General features: G+C 33.6%; 2 protein-coding genes across 2 annotated transcripts in view; one reads left to right on the forward strand and one right to left on the reverse strand.

Annotated features, from left to right (window-relative positions):
• LOC129003288 (uncharacterized) overlaps positions 1-16,758 on the reverse strand; it is a 144,275-nt gene that overhangs the window by 13,579 nt on the left and 113,938 nt on the right. The window lies entirely within an intron of this gene.
• On the forward strand, positions 1,586-4,648 carry LOC129002886 (uncharacterized). The gene is made up of 2 exons (XM_054430997.1): positions 1,586-1,698; positions 2,335-4,648. Exon 2 carries the CDS (start codon positions 2,343-2,345, stop codon positions 4,542-4,544), a length of 2,202 nt encoding a protein of 733 aa, XP_054286972.1. The 5' UTR covers positions 1,586-1,698; positions 2,335-2,342; the 3' UTR covers positions 4,545-4,648.

Here is a 16,758-nt window from a genome sequence, read left to right on the forward strand (position 1 = left end):
GGCCTAACTTACGGTAGGCTACAGTTTTGCAGAGCACCTACAATATTATTACCGTAAGTTAGGCCTATTGAATGAAATAATATTTTGATATATTTAAACGGAATCAGCCGTTTCCATCCAAAATATATAGGCTAATAAATTAAAATGTTTCTCTTAAATACTTTATAACATACTTTGTCCTAAAGGGCAGTTCAATCAATTTTAAAAATTAGCCCAAGAACTTCCTGTAAAGAATTTTCAGCTTTGAACTAGGTAGGCCCTAATTGAACTTTGTCTTGCTTAAAGTTAAACATTCTTGAAACACTAAAAAAAAGCTTCCCTACAAGCACAAGATTTTTCCCATAGCCTTTAGGCCTACCAAGTAATCAATAAATCAAGTATTTTATTGGTTGTTGAATAATCACTGATTACAATAGACCCAGTGGCTTGCAAGTAGTGCAAGGTCTGTCTCTAAACCAAAAATATAAAAAAAAAACTACCTAAGTTAGGTACATTACTTAAGGGAATTCTATGTCCAATAATAGACTGAGAGATCTTACTTAGTTTAGTTAGTATTGAACATTAAAGAGCTCGTTCTTTAGATGCATAAAAGTTAGCTAGATGGTTCCTAGAAACAAAAAGATGTACACGGTAGGGGCTTTGTCAGGGAATAGAAATTGACGTACAGTGCTATCACTATGAGCTGCTGTAGGCAGCTCTTTGACTGTAAGCAGTGGCGGTTCTAGGACCTTGTCAGGGGGGGGGGCTCAGTGGGTGTGGAGTACCCACCAACAAAGTAGGGGGAGTCAGGAAAAATTCGGAATTTTCAAAGCCGTTTGGCGACTTTATAAAACCATTTTTAACACCTAAAACCGTGCCCAATTGTCCATAAACTTCCATTTCACCTTTAGTTTGTCATGAGCAAATAGACATTTTAAAAATTACTCATAAATTAAAAAAAAACTTATAACGATTGCATTCATGAATTTCAAAACACCTGTAGACTACAGCCATATCCTCCTAAAAGCCGTTGGGTGTCTTTCTACAGCCAGTTTTAACGTCTAACTGTGTGCAAAATCCCCTTTTCCCCACTTATTTGTCATTAGGACAATTGGGCATAGTTCTAGCCGTTATAAATGGCTTTATAAAGTCACCAAACGGCTTTTAAGGAGATATGGCTTCGTAGTCTATAGTAGGCCTATGTTTTTAAATTCATGAAAGCATCAAGTTCGTCATAGTTTGATTTTGAAAATGTCTACTTGCTCATGACAAAGACAAATAGCATGTGAAATGAGAGGTTTTTGGACAGTTGGACACAGATATTGACATTAATAATGTTTTTAGACAGTCAGTAAACAGCTTTTAGGAGGAGTTGGATGTAGCGTATAAATATGTTTTGAGATCTATGAATGCAACCGTCATAATTAGTCCTAGTTTTAAAGATGTCTACTTATTCATAAAACCTTTCATTTCACCTGTTATATGTCATGCAAGCAAGTAGGCCTGGACTCGTTTTTTAACCTTACGTTTTTCTCCATTTCATATATCTGTTACAATATGTAGGGGAGAGGGGGGCAAGAGTGGACAGGGGCAAGAGTGGACAGTTTGAATTTCCCGCCTTGTACAGGAAGTAGGAAGTTCAAATTCCAGTCACCAGATAGTTCTAGTGTTTGGATTGTACACAGGAAGTTTGGAGCACATTGACATGACCTCATGAAGGTAAGCTCATTTTTTGTGTTTTTAGGGGTTAAAAGTAAATTTTTACTCATATATTTATATTGAAATAAGGCCTCCAAGCCATTTTTAAAGTTGATCTTGCATTTAAAGTCTTTATAGTACAACTTTTAAGGAATAAATTGGCATTGAGAAGTAAGCAATTGACCTAACCTAAAATCAGTTAGATAGGTTAGAACTAAAAAACAGCCCATGGGGCAAAAGTGGACACAAATTAAGGGGCAAAAGTGGACGTATGTATTTTTGTCCACTTTTGCCCCGAGGGTTTTTTATTTCATACTTCACTTAGCATTTTGCATATTTCTTACTTCTAAATGCCAATAGGCCTAGGCCTATGACATTAAATTTAAATTAAGAGGGTATCACATGCAGATTAATGGTTTTTTACTAAATGTAGGCTATGAGTGAAAACTAATTTAATTCCAGCCCTATTATACATCCATATAAAATAAATTTCCTATATAATATCTGTACACAAATAGGTAGGCCAAGTCTTTCAATATTTACATAGAATAGAAATTGTGTGCTAAAAGTATAGCCTCGTGATTGTCCCCCTAAATCAATAACCCACAGGCCTACTCCTAAAATAAATGGATTAAAAATATTGTTTTTCTTTTTTAGGTTTCAAGATGGTTCGGAACTATATAAGAAAAACTAACAGAGCTGAAATATCAGAAGAGGCAGTTAAGGCAGCCCTAGAAGATGTGAAAAATGGAAACATGTCCATTCGACAAGCAGCAGCCAATCATGGCTTAAAAAAATCCATGCTGCATAAGCGATTAAAAAAACTTGGGCCACTAGAGCCAGGCCATCCGGATATTGGTCCTACAACATCAAACCATGGCAAAAGCAAGTACAGCCATCCGCAGGTGTTCTCAACTGAAGAAGAAGATATGTTAGAGGACTACTTGATTCAATCAAGTAAGCTTCAGTATGGCCTGACATATAAGCAGGTCAGAGAGCTTGCATATGATTACGGAGTAAAGTTGGAACGGAAACTACCAATAAGTTGGGAAACGAACAAATCAGCTGGACTGGATTGGATGAAGGGTTACATGAAAAAACACCCAAGATTGAGTTTAAGAAAACCCGAAAATACAAGTATCGCTCGTAATTTAAACTTCAATCAACACAATGTTAGTACTTTTTTCAAAAACCTTGAAATGGTGAGGGGAAAGAACAAATTTAAGCCTGACAACATAATCAACGTGGATGAAACTGGATTAACCACTGTTTTAGAATCACCAAAAGTAGTAGCTCCTACTGGTGTCAAGCAAATAGGCCAAACTGTATCAGCAGAAAGAGGTGAACTTGTCACGGTGTGTGGCATTGTAACCGCTGCTGGAAATGCTATCCCCCCGGTATATATTTACCCAAGAGTGAATATGAAATCTTCATTCCTTATCGGTGCTCCAAATGGCAGTGTTGGATTTGCCTCCCGAACTGGTTGGATGAACCAAGATGTTTTCTATGAAGTAATCAAACATATTGCACAACATAAGCTACCAACAAAAGAAAATCCAATACTGATTCTATTGGACAATCACGAATCGCATATAAGTTTAAATACAATTGATTACTGCAGGCAGAATGGGATTGTTCTGTTAACATTCCCTCCACATACTTCCCACAAACTGCAACCACTTGATGTGGCTGTGTTTGCCCCCTTCAAATCTGCCTGTAAAGCTGCTTTTAACAGGTGGATAAGCTCTAACCCAGGGACACATATAAGCATATACAATATCGCCCATTTGTCTTCGATTCCGTTTGATGAAGCATTCTGCAGAAAGAACATTATCTCTGGTTTTCAAAAAACTGGAATTGAACCATTTAACCAATCAGTTTTTACACAAGATGACTTTGCCCCCTCAACAGTTACAGATAGACCTAATCAACAAGATGACACTATGGGGGAGGCTGATCTGCCTAGCGGTTTTGTAGATTCAACTGAAGAAAACATTTCTCAACCTGGGACATCTGCATCTATTTCTGCAAAGGAAGTAGGCCTAGGTCTATTAGAAAATATGGCCATAGACCCAGTTAACTTGGATGTTCCTGATACAGGCATAGGCCTATCTAATGATGAAACTGTACCCGGTATCAAAGAAACGATTCCAAAGAGACTTCCATTGGAAACACTTAAAACCGCCGTCAGTCCAGAGCAAGTAAGACCATTTCCCAGGTCTGAACGGAAAAAGTCTATCAACAAAGGGAGAAAAAAGGGGAAATCGTGTGTGCTTACAGATACACCGGAGAAGAACAGAATAGAACAGGAGGTTAGATTAAAATTAATGAAGAAGGAAAAAGCCCAATGTAGGTCTAAAAGAAAAATTGATTTAAGCCTATCTGTAAAAAAAGATTTGAAGAAAAACAAAAAGAATAAGATACTTAAACCCAGAGATTTGATAGGCAGTTTTGAAAGTGATTCAGAAGAAGTTGACGATGTGGAACTATGCGATGATGGTGGGTTTAGCCCTTTCTCAGAATCTAGTGACAGTGAACCAGAAGGGACTGGCGAAAAGGTAGAACATGATGGAAGAAATGTGAATATTAATGACTTTGTCTTAGTGAAGTTAGCTGGTAAAAAAGTTATTAAGTATTTTGTAGCACAAGTCAGTGAAAAAATTGGTCTTACAGATTTTACAGTCAGCTTCCTAAAAAGAAAGGACTACACCTACAAGTTTGTAAAACCTGCAGTTGACGATGAAAGTACTATTGACATTTCTGATATCATTGTAAAATTGCCTCAACCAAATGTTGTTGGAGGAACAGAAAGGGCCATAAGTGTTTTTAATTTTAAGTATAATTTTTCTGGCTTTAACATGGGCTAATTTCAGAAAGTTGAGAAAAAAGTAACAAGAATTGAAGCTTATTAGTTAGAATTTTTTCTATAAATGTAAATTTGCATTTTTATTTTGATTTTCATTGATAATTTTTGTTATTTTATAAGCACTGAAGCTTATAGTATGTGTTTACATTAATAAATATTTTTTCCCTTGCAAAATTTTATTTTTTTTGTACTGTCCACTTTTACCCCGAAAAAAACTCACAATGTCCACTTTTACCCCCAGTGGGGGCAAATGTGGACACGGTGCAGTTTTTCACGATTTTATAAAAAAAATAGTTAAAAAATGTTTTATCTTACTTATCAAGTATGCAAAGTTGATAACAAATAGTTAAAGGTTACATTAAGTGTTGATTTCAATTAATTTAACCAACAGAAAAAATTAAAAAAAATAAAATGTATTTTTTGTCCACTCTTGCCCCCCTCTCCCCTATAGTTATTGAATTCAGTAAAACTTTAACACTTAGTGTTTATATAGTCTATGGTAATAGGCTACTGGTGCTACCGCTGAATGCTGATTAATGCTTGTGTAAAGTTAGCAGACAATTTGACAACTATTAGCCTACTATAAAACATTAGGAAATCAGCTGTTTCCCTGTCCCCGGTCGTGCGCTTGCCTTTGCCCTAGCAAGTAAACAGCTGACTACTGTAAAAATTGGATGATTGTACAACTTTCCATAGCGTAATATTGTTTTATTCGTTGTGCTATTGTCCACAAAGTTTATCCATGTGGAACTTAATACAGTAGAACCTCTTTAATCCGAACCCCTGTAATCCGAACGTCCACTAATCCGAACGCCTCATTGCTGTACTCTATACACAGTACAGTAGTTTTTTATTGTATCTATACTGTATTTATTGATATACGCACCGTAGTTATTTCAATTGTAATGTATAGTAGGCCTACTGTTTATTCCTCATGTTTACTACTGTATTAAATAAACACTGTATTTTACTTTATAAAGCATTTTTCACTTTTCCCTAGCTTTGCTATGTAAAAAAAACAATATGTTCTGTAATCCGAACTATTCAATAATCCAAACTACCCCCGGTCCCAATTAGTTCGGATTAAAGAGGTTCTACTGTACTACTCCTTGTCTTAGCTTATTAAGTTTAATAAAAACTACATTGATGTCTGTTTTATGACATTGTGTGTTTTACGGACGAAATGTACTGTTTAAATTTATTTTTTCCAGGGTCCAAGGGGGACCTTAGCCCCTATAGTTGTTAGTTTTGTTGGAGGTGTTGTAGCAGGGGAGTATGAGTACAAATAGGGGCGCACGGAGAATAGGCCTACTTTGCATTGGGGCGCAGTCTACCTAGTTACGCCACTGAATAGACCTCGTCAGAGACACATTACATATATAGGCTACTCAATAGCGATACATAACTTAATAACAGTCACATTTTTTTCATTTAAAATAGATAGGCTAAATTACCTACGTTACAATTAAAGCCTAGTTCTACAGTTATATACTTATATTTAAATACATGCAAAGAGTTAAAAATAAATACACTAATATACATATATAATATATATATTTCGAAACAGCCTCAATCTCTAGATACCTAAGAACTCAACCGTTCCACAATAACAAAAATTCTTCTATACGTTTTTATAATAAGATTATGCTCTTCAATGCTTTTATCTAAAAATTAAGTCAAAACCGGTTATTTTTTAAAATAGATTATATCTAAATGCCATTACCATGTCAGAGTCTATTGCTGACGAGTAGTAATGGGCATAATGAGGGCATTTTCTAAGGAATGAAGTCCTACAGTCAATCCACGAGAGTCTGCAGTTGAGAGAGGAGCCTATTCACCGCATGTCTTCATAGAAGCTAATGAGGACAGTGCAGTGTTGCCAAATCTAATAACACCAGCTAATTTGAAAATATTTTGCTTAGTATATTTTAATTAGTGTCGGAAAGTAGTGAACGGGTGTTGCTGCAACGTAGCGCTAGTCCAGTCCTGGTATTTGCTGCCGCCAACATCAGACTCTCGTGGTCCCTATTACATGTTAAAACACTGTAGCTTAAGTGGAATAGAACACATAGAATTCATTTGATGTATTACTGTTATTATGGAGACAGGGCTGGTTTTAGACATTTTGTTATTGTATGCAAACAACATTCCGCCTCCCCCACAAACAACTATACGTTCTTATGAAGAGCACCAGTTTTTAGTAAAAACAGCTGATGCCACAGCTTTTTTACTAAGATAATTTATTAGAACAAATACTTAACCTACTTAAATTTTTTAGAATTGTATAATTTACTAAGATTTTGGGCAACGATCTAGATGCTCTGCGATTGCAGGAGACATTCACGAGCAAATGCAGCGATGATGATGATGATGATGGCCCCGTGATTGCAGGGGAATTATGCGATTTCACAGAAAATTGGCAATCGCAAGTGGCAATGATTGTTTCTTGATCATAGTCACGATGATCATGTTCACGATTTCATGTTGATCGCGGATAGTGATGATGATGATGTCCCCGTGATTGAGAGAGATTTTCATCATTTCATGGGTGATGATGATGTCCACTTGACTTCCGGAGTTTTTCACAATTTTGCTGCGATCGCGGGGCTACTCAGGTTAATTTGGCCTAGAGTTTGCAAGTAGGCCCTACCCTAAATACGAAACTGATATTACTAAGGACTAGAAATAATTTGGATGAATAAATATGCTTAAGAATGTCCGACACATTCAAACTTCTGCTGGACAATGTCCATTTGTTATTTTATTAATGTGGTTATTTTGGAAACAATAAATCAAGTACTGGGATTGTGCGTACATGTCTTACACCTTATAATATACGATTTACCATATCTACTTACTTCTACAGTCCTATTTGGCAATGTAAATCAACTTTTTGTCTCTAGAACTGAATATATAACATATATTTATATATATATATTTATATCTTGACTCTAGTCTCCATTCTTAATACTGAACGTTGGAGAGCGCTCAGGCCCCCTTTTGCTTGGCTCCCTACCCTATACAGTATGTGTCTGCATATTTCTCGCTTTATAGCTTATAGTGTTTTTGTATGAGAAACTGGTTGAACAAATGATTTATTGACTTAAGTTTGACATACAGTAGGCTAACTTATTTCAATTAATATTAACAATTAACAATCAATTAATTAAATTTACAATTAACAAATCATTGTTATTCCAAATTTTTCCAAATTTGTTTGGTAACTCTAAACTAAACAAATAGACCCTACCCTTCCTTTATTCAGTGTAAACGCCTTTTAGCGGATTTGACATTTAGCGAATAAGCTACCTATTTGTTTTTTATTTTTCCATTGCATATAGAAACGTTGATGGTCAAAATACAGTTAATAGTAAAAAAAATATTATAGGCTATTTCAATTTTTCAGCTTTTAAACTAATTTGTGCCTCTTCATACAACGCGATAAATATTTTATAACATAATAGGCTATGCAAATTTAACCCAAACATAATATTATCTGTTGGAATTATTAATACCTGCCATCATAAAAAAGGGCATATTATATTGTCATAATGTAAACTGACTGTTTTATATCCCTACAGGAATACTGTATTTAAATATTTTCAACATATTTTGAGGATTGCATTTAACAGAAAATAGAACGAAGGATACAGAAGAAAAATAAATAAAAATTCAAACTTGCCAGTAAGAGGTATCGTAAGTAAAAATTATATGTTGTTACATGGAGCCGAACTTCATCCAAATCTGTAAGTATCTTAAGCCTAATTTTTAACTCTGATAACCTTTGTAACTGAAATTCTTCTTTGTTTTTAAGACATTAACACCTTTTAGGGAATTTGCATATAGTGAATAAGCTATTTGTTTTTATTTTTCCATTGCATTTAGGAACATTGATTAGTTCAAAAAAACTAATTATATCTCAATTTTTCAGCTGTTAAACTAATTTGTGCCTAATTATATAACTCAATAAATATTTTATAGTATAATTTGTAAATTTATCCTAACATAATATTGTCTTTTGGAAATTATTTATACCTGCCATTATAAAACAAGTGCACATTATATTTTGTAATATCAATGATCAATATTTTAAAATTTAAGGTTTAAGAAATTAGTGTACAGTAAACTCTATGTTCCGTGCCTACATGTGTATTTAAGTTATTTTAAAACCTTAAACAGAAAAATGCCGAAACTTAAAAATAAAAGCAAAAATCAAAGACTTGCACAAACCAAATCTCTAATGCATATGCTTAGGTCTAATGATGTAGATAAATGTATTTCAAAAGAGATTGATAAAAACTCTAAAGCAAGAAGGAGACAAGACCCCTTAGTACGCGCACATGATAATAACATAAACAAAATTTGTCAAAAAAAGAGATTGATCGATGAAGACAATGTAATTAAACAACGCAAAAGACTAAAAGCATGTCAGAAAAAGCGTTTGGTAAATCCTGAAATGAAAAAAATTCATCAACAGAGATCATTGATCTGTCTAAGAGAAAGAATGAAAATTAAAGAAAACAGACAAGTTCATAGACAAAGGTTAATACAATGTCAAGCAAAACGCTTAAAAATTCAGGAGAACCGAGAGATTCACAAACAAAGACTGACAGAATGTCAAGCAAAACGCTTGAAAACTCAGGAGAACCGAGAACACCATCGAGTGAGATTGTTAGCATGTCAACAAAATCGTCTTAATAATGTTGTTAACAGAAAGATACATCAACAAAGATCGTTGCTCTGTCTTAGAAAACGTTTGAAAATTCAAGAATACAGAGAAATACATCGCCAACGATTAGTACAATGTCAAGCAAAACGCTTAACAATTAAGGAGAACCGAGAGATTCACAAACAAAGACTGACAGAATGTCAAGCAAAACGCTTGAAAACTCAGGAGAACCGAGAACGCCATCGAGTGAGAATGTTAGCATGTCAACAAAATCGTCTTAATAATGTTGTTAATAGAAAGATACATCAGCAAAGATCATTGATCTGTCTTAGAAAACGTTTAAAAATTCAAGAATACAGAGAAATACATAAGCAAAGGCTAATTAAGTGCCAAATGAATCGCCTCATGCTCAAACAACGCCGAGATGAACACTTGACGCGACTGAGCAACTGTCAAAAGAAACGTTTAAGTAATGAACTAATGCATAAGCTACACAGGAAAAGATTGTTGAAATCCCAAAACAAACGTTTGCAGGTTCCAGCATATCACAATCAGCACAAACAAAAGTGCAAACAATCTTACAATAAAAGAGTTACAAATAATAAAATAGAATCTCGAAAGAAGCTGTATGAAAAATATAATACCGAAATAAAAGATGGACCTTATTGGGAATGTGTGTCATGCTGTCGATTGTTCTTTAAATCTTCAGTTACGTTTTGCACAAGTGACATGTTTGGCAATGTACCTTCAACACATTTAGAGACATGTTGTCTGAAAATGATTTCAAACTCTGTTGTTGGATATTTGTGCTCAGCTTGTAAAAAAAGTTTAATGAAGAAGGAGAAACCACGGTTTTCCTTATGCCACAAGGGTTTGGTATTTCCAACCGTGTCAGAAGAAGTGAAAAAGCTGACTACTCTTGAAGAAAGGTTTCTTTGCCCTAGAATACCTTTTATGCAAATAAGAACATGTTTTGGGAACCAACAGTATTCTGTTAGAGGAAGAGTAGTAAATGTCCCCACTGATGTGTCAGAAAATATAGATGTTTTACCCCGTTTACCACATCAAACAGATGTCATACCTGTTGTATTTAAAAAGAAAAAAACATACAAGAGTAATGTGTTGTTTCAAACGGTACGACCCAATGTGATTTTCCAAGCTTTGAAATGTTTAGAGAATTGTCCAGTTTATGAAAAGGCCGATGTAACAATAGATTATAATAAAATTAATGAACTGATAGAATTACAACAGCAAAATGAAAATGAAAATGATGAAAGTATATCAGATGTAAGTGATTCTGACTCTGATGCAGAAATAGAACCAATTAATGTTCCTGCAGATGAAACTGTGATAAGTTCAGAAGCTATTGTATTTACACCTGGAGAGAATTTCCAACCTATTCCATTATTTTTAGACACTGATGCTGAATCAATGAGCTTTATCAAAATATATGGTGGGGAAATCAAACAATACCCAAAGCATATGAGTTACCAAGAAATAACCAAGTCTGAAGTTATGAGATCTGATAAAAGAGTAGCGTCATCTATTGATAAACTATTTTTTTCTTGCACTTATTTAAGAGCTCAAAAAGTATCTAATAGTATTTCAATTTGCATGAGAAAAAGTAGTGGCAAGCATAATGCAACAGTGGGATCAGTGTTGGCAGACGATTTTATAAAAACTATTACAATACATGATAGTGGATATAAAATATTTGCTCCTGATAGAAACTCTCCTGCATATTGGGAACAAAAAAAGAAAGAACTTTTTGCTATGATAAGGCAACTTGGACCGCCAACTTTTTTTATAACACTCTCACCTGCTGAAACAAAGTGGGCAGAACTTTTAGTAATATTAAGTAAGGTTGTTGATGATATTGAAGTATCAGAAGAGGAGGCTTTGAACATGACTTATGAAGAAAAAGTCAGATTAATAAAACATGATCCTGTCACATGTAGTCTCTACTTTGATTACCGTATTCGAAAACTGTTCAATGTTTTGAAAACCAAAGATAGTGTTTTTCGAGAATACATACTTGTTGATAGTTACATAAGGATAGAATTCCAACAAAGGGGATCACCTCATGCTCATTGTTTAATTTGGTTGAAAGACGCTCCGAAGTTCAATCCTGACTGTTCTGAAAGTTACAAAGAGTGTGAGGATTTCATTGACCATTTTGTGTCATGTAGTAGCAACTGTTCAGGACTATCAAGTGAACTGATGAAGTTCCAAGAGCATAAACATACTTTCACATGTTGGAAGAAGAAAAAGAATGAAAAGAAATGTCGATTCGGCATTCCATCCTTTCCAATGAAAGAAACCAAAATACTGGAGCCTTTAGATGAATCTGTACCAGAAAATGAACAAAATAAGCACAAGTCAAACTTTAAGAAGATTCGAGCATTACTGGATGAAATGTATCAAAAGGAACAAGATGGAACATTTGATGAGTTTCTTTTAAAGTTAAATTTATCAGAAAATGATTACATAATGTCTTTGAGGAGTTCATTGAAAAGAGCTAAATGTTTCATCAAAAGGGAAATCAAAGACATTCAAATCAATGCATTTAACCCAGAAATACTATCCTTGCACAGATCAAATATGGACATTCAATTCATTACCGATGTATACTCCTGCGCCATGTACATCTTAAATTACATAAACAAGAGTACTAGTGGAATGTCAAAAATCATTCGTGATGCGGTAAAAGAAGTAAAAAAAGGAGATTTCACATTAAGAGAGAAACTTAAGTTCCTTGCAAATAAATTTCTAAATGCAAGTGAGTTTTCTGCACAAGAAGCAGTGTACTACCTACTTAGCTTACCTTTGTCAGTATGTTCACGTGGAACAATTTTTGTAAATACTTCCCCACCTGAAAAGCGAGTTTGCCTTCTTAAGTCCAAAAAAGAGCTAATTCAACTACCAAGTAACTCAACTGATGTATTCAAAAAAAGTGTCATAGATCACTATGCCCAAAGACCAGAGGAACTTAATGGCGTATGCCTTGCTGAATTTGCAGCTTTCTACACTATGTCAACTTGCAAAAAAGCCATAGGCATTGCAGAGGACAATGAATCAGACAACAATATTCTTAGTGAAACAGAATCAGTGGAAAATGAGCCAACATTTGAAACAAAATCTTTCAGTAGACGAAAAAAACCAAAAATCTTAAGATATGTAAGATACAATGTTGAAAATGATGAGTGTAACTATTATCGAGAGCAGTTAATGCTATTTCTACCATGGAGAAATGAAGATGAAGAACTTATTAATGTAAACCACAAAAACAAATTTTCTAGTTTCAAGGACACTATTTTAAACAATAGATCTAAATTTATCTATGACGACTCTGGAGATGATGTCCCAAATGATCCTATTGACACAGCAGTAATTGACCATGGTGCTGGTAATGAAAGTAGTGAAGATGAAAATGATGTAAATGCCAATGGTGATAATGAATTTGCAGTTTTAGATGGTGGAAATAATGAAGGTGATATCTTCTTTGATACCGGTATTGATGCAAATAAAAAGAAAACTGCAGATGAAATTTCTTTTCCAGTTCCACATTTAGTTGACGATGAGGATTATGAAAAAATGGTTCAATCATTGAATAGAGAGCAAAAGAAATATATGTTACACATTTTGAATTGTAATAAACTGCAAACAGGCCCTGTTTATGAATGTGTACTAGGAGGAGCAGGAGTTGGAAAGTCAAGACTGATAGAAACAATTCATCAAACACTTTTAAGACACTACAATAGTCAGGAAGGGACCAATCTAGAATCATTAAAAATTCTGATATGTGCTCCTACTGGAAAAGCAGCTTTTAATATCAAAGGTGTAACATTACATTCTGCATTTGTTCTACCTTTGAATCAATTTGGATCAGAAATGCCACCCCTAAGTAGTAGTGTTAGTAATTCTATACTGTCTAAACTACATGATTTAAAGCTCATCATCATTGATGAAATCAGTATGGTTGGTAGTAAGGTTCTTGGCCAAATAAACACCAGACTTCAACAAATTTATAGATCAAGTGAACCTTTTGCTGGTAAATCAATTATAATGTTTGGGGATTTTAACCAACTAGCACCAGTTGGTGATAAATATATTTTCAAACCAGACACAAGTAATGCATACAGTGAACTTGTTGGAAATCCACTTTGGGATAAATTTTCTTTCTTTCAACTAACAGAAATAATGAGACAAAAGGAAGATGCAAAATTTGCAGTAGCACTTAACAACTTAGCAGAAGGCACATTAACAGATGAAGAAGTTGCTATGTTTAATTCTAGAGTTAATGTCGCAGAACCTACTGATGTTATAAGACTCTTCAGAAGTAATGCCGAAGTTGATAGATTTAATGAGTCTGCATTTCAGAAGCAAACTGAAGTTGTGACTGTTAATGCATGTGACAAAGTTATTGGAAAGGTCCATGAAAATGTTAAAAAAGGTCTTCTTAAAGCAATTAAAGAATTTAAAGTGTCTGCTACGTATGGTTTGCCTAAATGTCTCAAAATCAGCATTGGGATCCATTATATGCTGACTAATAACATAAAAACTGATGATGGATTAGTAAATGGAGCTGTTGGGATATTGAAGTATGTTGAAAACAATGATGCAGGAAAAGTGAAAAGACTGTGGGTTTATTTCAGCGACCCAATTGTAGGTAAGAAAACTCGAACTGAACTCAAGCATGTTTCAATCGCTAAGAATATAGACTCAACGTTGACACCAATTGAAATGGTATCAAAAAATATTAAACCAAGACAAAATACATTAGCATTGGTTACAAGAAGACAGTTTCCTATGGTACCAGCAGAAGCCATAACTATATACAAAAGCCAAGGTGGCACATACGACTCTGCTGTAGTAAATTTAAAGCCTGGTATGAAACAAAATGAAATATATGTAGCCTTCAGTAGAGTAACTTCATTAAATGGCCTCTTTATTCGAGGAAATTTTGTAAAGCCTCAAAAAAGAAATGATGAAATAAGCAGAGTAATCAAAAATGCTCTTAAAGAGAAACCGGTGAAAATGGAATTGGTGTTTTTGGATACAATCTCATCTGATTTTTCTGTTGTCTTTCATAATATTCAATCATTAAGAAAGCACCACAAAGATTTAATAACTGATCACTTCTTAAATTGCGCAAGTGTAATAGCACTCGTTGAAACCTGGACATTGCCAAGTGATTGCATTGATATCAATGGCTACAAAGAAATTTACCGAGTAGATGTAAACAAATCTGTTCGTCATGCTTATGGTTTAGTAGTCTATTGTAAAACTGAACTTGAGAATCATGCAGATGTACTATTTGAACATAATTGTGAAGAAAAAGGAAAAGCTTGCAACATGGTAACACTAGGAATTGGAGCATATAGTATTTGCATTACCTACAAACCCCCTTCAACTACTTTTAAGACAATAAAATCAAAAGTTGAAGCAATGATTGATGCTGCCCTTGAAAAAAGTGACAAAACGATAGTACTGGGGGATTTTAACATAAATTTAATGGATAAAAATGGAATGCACTTGGATAGATACCTAAATTCAAAATGTCTTCATAATAAAATTAATAAGCAGCCATCTACAAATGGAATGACTCAAATAGACATTTGCTATTCTAACATAGAGTCTCTTTCCGCATCATATTTTGAGTCATACTTTAGCTACCATAAACCAATAATTGGTTTCATCAGTAAGGAAAAAGACACCAATCCAACAGAAAGTGATGTTGTTATCGGTGGTATAAATCCTTGCAGTTCTGAAGATATTGGAACAGAAATTAATGAAACTGAAAATGCTATGATTGAACCAGTCCACAAAACAAATAAAGAAACTGTTAATGTTGTTGGTTTTAAAAATGTTGATGGTGTATCATGCTATGCAAATACTGTGTGTCAATGTATTCTTTTTATCCCAGTACTACGAGAAGCAGTGGTAGCTCAACAAAATGATGTAATGATGGAATTATGTGAATCATATTTAAATCCCACTGGAAACCTCCTAAGTTCTTTGATGGTAAGACAATTAGTAGATACGATCAATGATATTGAACATTTTACCTTACCTGAACAACAAGATGTTCCTGAATTTATTGCTTACCTAATGAACTGTCTCCCAGAACTTGAAAAAATAGTTAAACATGAATTGACAATAGAATACAAATGTTTAAATTGCTCACATAATTACAAAGATGACAATGTTAATAAAAACTTGATTTTGCCAATTTATACATCACACAATACGAATTCTTTAAATAAATTATTTAAAAAATCTTATGGAAACTGGGAAAACATTACTAAAACATGTGGTATGTGTGGTTCCAACAACTCGATGACAAAAAGTACTGTTTCTCTAACTGAGCAATGCTCTGCTATTTTTGTACAACTAATGATTTTTGAAGTTAATGGAGGTAATTGGGTCAAAAATCTTAAAACCCTTACCAATCTACACAGTGAAATTGTTAAAATAGATGATGCTAATTTTAAAATATCTGGTATAATAGATCACCATGGAACAAATATTACTAGTGGCCACTACACATGTAAGCTTAGGTGTGGTAATACATGGTATCAAGCTGATGATAACAAAGTCACAAAATGTAACAAACCTGAAGTTGAAACTAACACTTATGTAATAATACTGGAAAAATGTTAAAAAAATTAAAAAAAAAAACAGAAAACAATGCTACAGAAATGTTACCTCACAATTATTAAACTGATAAAATGCAATGTCCTCAACTGTTTATTACAAAAGACAGTTAATTGTATAAATGCTATGGCAATGTCACCTCACAAAGTTAAAATGAATAAAGGCAAGTCCTCGACTGTTCTTTACGAAAAACAGTTAATTAAATCTTTAAATACTGGTACAAAAGGTCAACATTACCCCCATATTCAAAATTTAAAAAAATATACACATTTTTATATACATGTTCAGGTTTTGCTATGATTTCTTTGGTTACTTCAAACTTTTAAACTATTATTCATTACTTTCAATCACTTTTAAACAAATTTAAATATTCATTGTATTTTTCTTTATATGCGTAGTAATTTAAGTGTTTATAACCAATTTTCAATACAAACATTCATCACAATTTGTTTCTTTTAAAATCTTGTGCCTAGAAAATAGCTCAGAAATCATAAAAACATTTAATACCATTGGAATTTAAACACTAGATATCTTATATAATTTCTTAAGGTATTTTTTGTAAGAAAACAAAACCAAAATGAACCATGGACAAAAACCTAGATACATAAATTTGTTAAATTTCCTAATTTGCGCACCTTTACTAATATCCCCCAAAAGATATATGCTAGTTATGGCCTTGTTTACTCATAATTTTACTTCATTACTTTTATTTAAAACAAAAAAAAAACATTAAAAATGAAAAAAGAAATCACTTAAAAAATTAAATGTATGTAAAATGACAAAGTCACAAAATACTACTGCTTGTGCTAGAGTCAGGATGCACTAAGTCACTGAGCACTGCTGATTAACTGATATCTTAAATAGAAAACATAATGTACCAGTACTTAAA

This window comes from Macrosteles quadrilineatus, unplaced genomic scaffold (assembly GCF_028750875.1).
Source record: "Macrosteles quadrilineatus isolate MER2022 unplaced genomic scaffold, UCM_ALF_1.0 Scaffold_9__3_contigs__length_116548681, whole genome shotgun sequence".
NCBI classification, from domain to species: Eukaryota; Metazoa; Arthropoda; class Insecta; order Hemiptera; family Cicadellidae; genus Macrosteles; species Macrosteles quadrilineatus.

Excerpts from the sequence above, each read along its gene's own strand:
- LOC129002886 (XM_054430997.1), top strand. The coding sequence starts at position 2,343 with ATGGTTCGGAACTATATAAGAAAAACTAACAGAGCTGAAATATCAGAA.